The 9,334-nt window shown below is 39.6% G+C and overlaps 1 protein-coding gene across 2 annotated transcripts in view; it reads left to right on the forward strand.

The window, feature by feature from the left end:
* DYNC1LI1 (dynein cytoplasmic 1 light intermediate chain 1) overlaps window positions 1-1,579 on the forward strand; it is a 56,268-nt gene extending 54,689 nt beyond the window's left edge. For both annotated transcript variants that reach the window (XM_073333357.1, XM_073333358.1), the window contains one exon: window positions 772-1,579. In XM_073333357.1, the coding sequence (XP_073189458.1) occupies window positions 772-884 (113 nt within the window). In that variant the 3' untranslated portion in view covers window positions 885-1,579. The remainder of the gene's footprint in view (window positions 1-771) is intronic.
* The last annotated feature ends 7,755 nt before the right edge of the window (window positions 1,580-9,334 follow it).

A 9,334-nucleotide genomic window follows, 5' to 3' on the forward strand; every position in this document is an offset into this window, starting at 1 on the left:
TTAAATAAGAATTTTCATGTAAACCTAGATAAAATAATCCTATTTCCCCCATGCCTGTGTGGAAGGAGGTAAGGCGATTGGGAATGTGAAGAGGGTTTATTTTTTCCGTTGGTAAATTGTACAGTTAGTTACTTGAGAGCACTTTTGTTCATTATGAAATATACTCGAGATCAAATCAGTATCAGTCAAGTTCATTATTTTCTAATGCTAAAGTTGATTTCAGCTTTGCAAAGTGTAAAAGGGTACTTAGAATAAGTGAACAGGTTTATAGAAAGACATAGGCCAATTCTGGCCATGTAACTGTTTGAAATATAAATCCGTGTATTATTGTGTGCTTAATACATTAACATGTGGTGTGAATAATACATACTTATAATGTGAGCCCAACATTTATTGGTCAACACTTCCTAGAAATTTGAGGAGATGAGATGTATATCATTTATGTTAGGATTTCATAGGATTTGCTTTCCACATACAGTGTAAGACTTTGAGAGAACTATTGTAAAAATGGCTTGTTAGCCAAACAGTAGGGTAACCCACATGTCTAAAATTGCTACAGACTAAATATGTTCTCGTTTTACTATATCTTTACTCTAGTGTATCTGCAGTTTGTAAATGTGATAGCATGAAACAACTTATTTAGTATTGTATTAAAGCAGGAAAATGTAACTCTTTTTTTGATGGATGTTTTTAAGCTATAACCTAGTTGTGGGAAAACAAGTCCTTTCATTTTTAAGCATGACCAAGTGTTGTGTGCTTTTTTTTGTACAGGCCAGAAGCCAGTCTTGACCGATGTTCAGGCAGAATTGGATAGAATTTCACGAAAACCTGAAATGGTCTCTCCCACAACACCTACTTCCCCCACAGAAGGTGAAGCATCTTGAAGACACCAAATAAAGCAATTTATTCAGTTTTCTGGGATAATTTAAACTTGCCTCTGCCTCTTCCTTCAGTGACTGGAACTAGACAGCTGAAACACTTTTTCAGAGAAGGACAAACAATTGATGTCTTGATTTCATGTGTTGCCCAGCTTTACAAAAGGGAGCTAATACAGATGGAAAACTATACCACACCATATAGGACTGCTGTTCATGGTGGAATTTAAAGAATTAACTAATTCCTGGATTTTGTTGAAAAGTTGGTGTAATTGTGTAAAATGGCACATGTGTCCACTTAATCATATAATGTTAAAGGCTGCTTAAAGAGTTGGAAAATGACATGTAGCATGGGCACTTAATGTATATTGATCTCCCAATTTATTATAGTTGAATTTAATACAGGTTAACCTTTGAGGGATAGAACTATTAGTTTTGCTGGAAGAGAGGATAATCAGTTGTTATAACTTTGTGCGCCAACAATAAACTAACCTGCATAAAATTCAACACTTCATGTGGAATATGACAGCAAACCTATCTGATCTCATTTGAGATTTACACTGCATCAAAAACTTGTGCTAAACTTTCATTCCCACATAAGACTTTAAAATATTAGCCAATTTGATAACTTCACACACTGAATAAACTATTTGTGTAAAGAAAAAAGCGGAGGTAACTAATAAAAAATGTACAGATTATCAGTATCCAGATTTTTTTCTGTGTATATATGGCTCAGCTTTAACATCCCCTCTTCTTGTTTCCCAAATTAGTTATGGTTTTAAATCAGACATTAAAACTGTGATCAGTTAATAAAGTATTATCTGCATTCAGATATAAATAAATTCATTGCATTTTCTTGTATTAAAATGTATATTAGCTAATCAAAATGTTTAGTGTTTCACTCTTGAAGACTAGGTACTTAAACGTCCCTCCCTCTTATCTTTCACCCTTCTGTGAATAATAGTATGGCCCAGCTTTAAGCTTCCCTAAAACGTGATATAGTTCTGGAAGAAACAAATATGAATCTGCTACTCATACAATACAGCATTGTACTAATCTTCCTACATGCAAAACTTCGATCATCAGATTTCAGGGATTTAGTCTTTAGTTTAAAAGCCCACCAGATATACGAAGCATCCCACTGATGATTTTTCAATGCACGCTGTGGAATCATGTGAAAAGTTAGCATTTTATTGGTTATTTCAGCTTTCAATACACAGTATTTGAGAAACACTTGAGATCATAAACATAATGTGAGAAGTCTCCCACGAAGCTCAAGGTATACTGAGATTAGAACAACTTTCAAAGATTATCCTGAGTATTTTTATTAACAATTCTTAAATAGGTGTACAATTTTTTTACTAAAACAGTGGGTATAATGTACACAATTTCCCTAATTTACTAATTGGAAATCTGCTAAAAAGTGTTAGGAGAAAACATTAATATCCATAATTTTTATTCTGGGTATGGTATTATACTTGATATTGCTGTTTAAGTTCCTACTTTTGATACAGATTTTTTTCTGATTTCCCCAAAAATTCATTTTCTTGAGACTAACATACTAGAATGTTTTGCTTTGTTAGCTTTGATTTTATTGCTTGCTCTTCAGGGAACTTTTTAAAATATTGGCTGCTTATCAATGCTAAAAATCTGAGACGAGCTGTCTTCTCTGAACAAATCTATGGAATTATTTTAAACATGGGATCTCATTTGAATAATCTGATCAGGAATAAATCTAAAGTACAATAATGGTAAAATTTTGCCCATGCAACGCATAATAATGGTCCAACTCTCCTGACCAACTATGTGAACTGCTGAGGAATAACTGTATAGAACATATACATCAAGAAGGAAATGGTTTCTAATCACAGATGCATTGCATGCATCACTGTTCCTTGAACAATTCACTACTGTGCTTACACATGTACAGTAATTTTTTTAACATAGTCATTTAAAATGTGCATGACAGCTCTTATACTGCTGATGAGATCACCAGTGTTTCCTATCTAAATTCTAGTGGTACACCATACTCTCATTAAAAGGCAGAAACTTAAGATTTTAGCATGTTTAAATTGCAGAACTATTTTTGTACTGTTTTAGTTTTTGCAAGGAAGAGACTTTTGGTTTCTAAACTTTTCAGTTCTGTTCATTTGAGCATATCTGATATCAAAGTAAAGGCCCTTTTGTGAAGTTGGACAAATGTCTCAAAAGAGTTCAATAAACATCCATTACACAGTTTATTTTTTGGGCTTTGTTTTAGAAAAAGAAATTATAATGGAATCTCCGTACTAAAGTGCATGAAAACCTAAAACCACATTTCTGCATATTTGAAGCTTTTGAATAATACGCATTGAAGGATTCCTTAGCCTCTTTTTATCAAGGACAAATCCGCTACAAAAGAAAAGGCAGTAGAAGGATGCTGTGTGCTGTGCCTCATCTTTTAGAGAAAATAAATACCATGTTCTGTGGAAAAATGCATCAAAATCTATTGCAAATAAGTAGTTTAAACACTTGGTTTTTTAAAGTGGCTGTTGCCAAATCCCTTTAAACTGTATCTGTTGTACAGTACCTATCTGTTTAAACATACAATAAAATCATGACAAAACTCCTGTAACTAAAAACAAAATAAAGCAGCTATAACAAAAAAGAGACTGGAGGCTATTGTCCTCTTAACTGGGATTAAACACTCTCAATTGCCACTCAAAGTAATCTATTTTTTCATTCTATTAATGGGAGTAGAATGTCTCCTTGAGTCTAATTTCCTTTTGCTATTTCAGCTGTCAAAAAGATCTTAGCCAAACCACTTTTTTCTGGAATAGTTTTAATATGAATTTATAAACCTGTCACCACAAATGTACTATCAGTTAAACATATTGGTACACAAACAACGAACCCATCAACTTCTGTAAGGCAGGGATCAAAACAGTTTGGGGGAGGAGAATGGAGAAAACTATGGGGGAGGGAACTATTGTATAATTTATTAGAAATCATAAAAATATAGTAACTGCAATAAGTTGTAAACCTGTAATAAAAGAAAATGATTTCCAATTTGTCTATAATAAATGGGGAAACTGATCTAATACAGAAGAGAGTCAACTAAACATGTGAGTGAATGAATAAAGCCATTAATTATTAATATAATGCTACAACACATTCCCAACCCTGAAAAGTCTCCAGTCCACCAGTCAAGAATATGTACTAGGTAAGGAAAGATGTAGAGAGGGTATAGGTTGAGGACTAGACCCCCTGAAGGATTCATAGGAAAAATTGGATCTTTAGTGGAAGGGAGAAAATTATAAAGTTTTAAATAGTACTTTTAAAAAATGTACTTTTTCATTGCTCTAAGCACAGTACAGGCATTTACAAATTTATGCCATGAACTCTTATCAGTCAAATTCCTCCCTAGGAATATTACTGCAGCAACAGGCAAATGGATTAACTAGTCAATCAGCCTTTTTCAAGTCTCTTGCAGGATTCATCGGCACAATGTTTTTCTGAAAGTTTCACAAGCTGCTTGTAAATTCTGGGATATAGCTAAAGGGTCACTTTATTTCCAAGCAACACTTACCCAAACAGATATCCTAGATCTTCCCAAAGAGGGCTTGGGACCTAGGTATGGTTCAGAGACAGCCCCTAGTATTGCTTGTGGATGACCTCTGAGCCACAGCAAGTATCTGTATTAATTCTTACTCCACTGTTCTTTGAGTACATGTCCCTGTGAGTGCTCTTCCAAAATATGTGCATGTGCCAATGCGTGCTAAAGCAGAGACTGAAAAGTAATATCCGTGGACCTGTGCCTGCACAGAGCAATGCCTTATGCTCTGAATAAGGGGATAAAGGAAGGCACAAGCTTGCCACCGCTTATTCCTTCTCAACCACGGGATGGCTCGAGACCGCATCTTCTGCTGTTAGCTGTATTCGGTTTCCTCCTTTCCTGCCTCAGTACTGGTCTCTTACCTCCTCTCGGAAGTGAGACAAGACCCTGCAGCTCCTCAATACTGCAGCAGTCTCCATCCCACCAGTCAACATTTCCACTTCCAGGACCAACCCAAGCCTCAATCTTAGGTTATCAAAACCCTCTGCTGCCTCCTAGATTTCTGTCTTCAGAGGATCTTGTTTCTGATTAGCCTGAGTCTCCACTGTTACAGAGATCTATCAGAGCTCACTCACCAGTACCATCCAGACAGTTACAAGTTGAAACTTATACATAAGTCTTCAACCTTTGGTACTGACCATGATACCTGAGCGCCCCTGTTCCTCCTCCCCCCATCTTAGCACAGGAGATGATTTATCAGACTTGAAGATCTTGGTACACAAATCCCTCCTGGTACTGTACCACGAAACTCCCATGAGTCCCTCTAATGAAGGGGACTTACCAAACATCGTAGGCCCAGATAGTATGACCTTTCCCCTAGTCTCCTCAGTGAGGTTACTGGGACCCTTGGGGCCATTCCAGCGATCAGTTCTACAGGATGCCAAGAAAGGACTACCGGCACCAACTGGTACTGTACCATTCATGGATACCAACTGACCATCGTCCATTAGTGCACACTTCTTCAGTACCAGATGATACACAAGAGAAACAAGAACTTCAGCTCAAGGAGATCTTACATCCTTCAGCCAGGTCCTCTTCATCCCCAGATAAGGGGGTAATGCCACCAATGCCCTCCTGTGCTGATGATTTCAAGACCTTCGAGGACATCATGAAGCAGTTGGTAAGCTCTCTCCACTAGAAGAAATCCAAGAGTCACAACTCTCCTTGGTGGATATTTTGAATATTGATCCACAATGGAAGATTGCTCTGTTAATGAGGCATTGCTAGCTCCCGCACATACACTGTGGCAAACACCAGCTACAGTTCTACTCACCTGTAAAAGGTCAGGCAAGAAGTACTACATCCCACCAAAAAGAATGTAAGACTTCTTTTCCCACCCCAGCCCTAATTCTTTAGTGGTGAAGGTAGCCAACAAAAGAAGCCATCAAGCTCTCTCTACTCGTCCAATGAACAAGGAATCCAGGTGGCTGGACTTACTGGGTGGAACAAGCTACTTGTCAGCTGTTCTTCAATTTCGTATTGCCAACTATAAGGCCTTGATGGCAAAATACAACTTTACCACATACTCAAAATTTATACATTTTATTTACCACCTCCCACAAGTCCAAAGAAAGCAATTTTAGCCCATCTTGTATGGGCAGTTAATTTCAAAAAGCTCCCTCCAAGCTGCCCTAGATGCCATCAACACAGCCTCCAGGTACATTGCCACAGCTGTGATCATGAGTGTGTCCTGGCTCAAGTTCTCTGGTCTTCCCAGAGAGGTGCTTGAAGGATCCAAGCTCTTCAGTGAGTATACGGAGTCCTCTCTACACACACTCAAGGATTCCAGGGCAACATTGTGGTCACTAGGGATTTACATGCCTGCAACGAAAAGACAGACAGTTTTGTAGAACCCAAACTGCTCAAAGTTCCAGGCCATTCCAGTACCATCATTACTTCTTCTCTAAACTCCATGAATAATTCAGGAGAGGAGCCAAACAGGAAAAAAGGGGATCAACCACCCATACTTCTACTCAATCGGCCCCTCCTTCTAAGGGCTTGTCTTCACTACGGCGCTAAATTGGTGCCACTGCCATCAAGGCCCTTGCATCTGTTTTTGGTTCCTCTCTGGAACATATGATTTGGTGATGGCCTTCACACTTATCTTTTAACACACACATTTCTCATTCATACACAAAACAGAATTGATTTGAACAGGAACATCAAGTTGCAATGCAAAAGAAAAACAATCATTGCATTCTTTTACTTATTTTAAATGCTAAACTTACAACAAAGTGGTGACGCTAAAAGGTCTGTTACTGCCTTGAAATCTGCCCCTACACGGATTCTGGCAGATGCATCTCATTCCAATGGCACAGTAGACCATTCCTTTCTGCTATTCAAAAAGGGGGGTTGGCAGGATATGGTCAAATCATACATTAATGCATTTAATACATGCTACTTATCTTATTATTCTTTATCCTTCATTCTAAATTATACAAAATACAAACATAAAATCCTACTACTACACATCCAACTATAAGAGAAGAGATTGAAACAGAGATCTTTTCTATTTCACTGTCCAACATACCCAGAAGAGTGAGAGACAGACTTGTTCTAATTACCAGAAAAGATTTTCTATAAAAAAGCAAGGAAGAAAAAGCATTCATCGCCGGGGGGAGGGGAAGGAAAAAAAGAACAGTGTGTCATTCTCTATAGCAACATACCACCAAATTTGAAATATACAAAGGAACAAATAAATGATCCAGCACACTGTGACTCCATCTCCTGAGTGAGTGCTTGATATAATAATTATATACCCAATTTACTGGGGGGCAGGGAATCATGTTTATTATAGCTTGCAGGGGGAGAATATGGTTCTTTGTTTCTTTCTAGTGCCTGGTCAACAAATTAGCTTAACAAATCTGCCACAGCTGCTAGCTGCAGGAGTTAGGCACTCATCCTGCAGCTACTTAAGTTCAGAAGTAACTATATAAATGAGTTAGAAGACAGTTTATTGGACTGGGACTCAGGAGACTTGGATTCTTGTCCTGGCTCTGCTGGACTGCTAGGTGACCTTGGGTGAGTCACTTTACCTCTCTCTGTCTGTTTCCCTATTTGTAAAATGGGGGTAATGATACCTATCTCTTTTGTAACATGCTTTGAGATCTACTGATCAAAAGCACCATGTAAGAGATGAGCACTATTGTTTAATGTTTGCCAGTCCCATTGACTTCTAGGTAGAACTATGTTTGCATGTAAACATAAGTGCATAAGCGTTTACTGGAGCAGGCCCTTTGTTCACAGGGTAGCAGCATGTGCTTTAAAATTCCACAGTTAGCCCAAGTGGGGTGGTTTATCCTAATATGCCCTCATATAACCCATATGGGGACAGTCTCCAGCTTGCTCTCTCCCTCTAGATGTGTTTCCTCATTTGTCCTCCCCTCCGTTTTTATGGCTTTAGTGTGTTTTGCTCCTTGGAGCAAGGGTCATTCCTTCTTTTCTGTTTGGGTAAAACCTAATACTTATTTGTATTGTAGTGCCTAGGAGTCCCAGTCATGGATCAGGACCCCACTTGGCTACATGCTGTACAAACACAGAACAAAAAGATGGTCCCTGCCCCAAATAACTTACAATCTAAGTATAAGGCAAGAGACAACAGCTGGATATAGACAGAGAAGTACAAGGAAACATTAAGACAACATTGATCCCTCCAATGGGCAGTGGTCGCAGCACATCAGCAGCCTAACCATTGTCCAGTTTTTTGTAGGCATCGCAGCAAAGGAGAGGTTTTTAGGTGAAATTTGAAAGAGAACAATGAAGGGGCTTGGCAAATGTTTGCAGGGTGTGCCTCCCAAACGTGAGAGGCAGCATCGGAGAAAGTATGAAGGTGCTTGTCTGAAAATTTAATAAGTGGACAAGCTGCTATGATGGGCCAAGTGAAGGTGGGAGTTGACTTTTGTTTACTGAATAAGAGGTGGGCTTTGAAAGTGAAAACGTAGCTTACATATTTGATACAACCGATGAGGGAGCCAGTGGAGGGGTGCAAAGAGGGGAAACATGGTCAAAGTGATTGGCTAGGAAAATGATTTTTGCAGCAGCATGCAAATGGATGTGAATGGGATAAGACTGCATTTGTCAAAGCCAGAGAAAAAAATGGAGGACTGAGATGATGAGAACCTGGATGAGAGTTTCTGGTGTGGGTGGATAAGAAAGGCTATATTCCAGAGATGTTCTAGAGAAAGAAGCTGCAGAACTTTGCTATAGCCGAGTTGTGAAAACCTAGAACGAGGTCTGAGGCCAAGAGGATACCCAGGCTATTGACTTAAGTGACAGCCAAGATACTAGTGTTGCTCAGAGTGATCAAGGGAAGGAGATAGCAGGGAGAGCTTGGGTTGAGGGGTGGCTGTTTTAGCTTTGTAGAGCTTGAGCTGAGGGGTAGCTGTCAGGAGGAAGGTATCAAACAGCCTGGTTGAGATTTGTTTGGACCGGAGCCAGGTTGGAGTAGAGATCTCATTCACCCACCTAGAGATGGTAGTTGAATTTGTGGATGAGATTACCCACAGGTAAGGTAAGGGGGGGGGAGGATCAGGAGGACCAAGGACAGAGCCCTGTAGCTCCTCCCTGCAAGTGGAGGGGGACAATGGGGGTCCCCCTCAAGGAATGAGTAGAGCGGTAGGAGAGTGAGGAGAAGAGGGAATCGTCACAGGGGGACATGGGGCCGGACTCTGCCCAGGGAAGGTACTGGAATTACCCTGGGTATTCCCGGGGGGGTTGGGGAAGCTCCTCCAGCTTGGCGTGGGCCTAGTGAGGAGCCGAGGGCAGCCCCGGAGTGCAGCCGCGCTCCTGTACAAGCCGCAAGGAAAGATACCGATGACTCACTATCTAAAACTCGTTTCAGAGTAGCAGCCGTGTTAGTCTGTAT

Source organism: Lepidochelys kempii, chromosome 2, assembly GCF_965140285.1.
Source record: "Lepidochelys kempii isolate rLepKem1 chromosome 2, rLepKem1.hap1, whole genome shotgun sequence".
Lineage (NCBI taxonomy): Eukaryota > Metazoa > Chordata > Testudines > Cheloniidae > Lepidochelys > Lepidochelys kempii.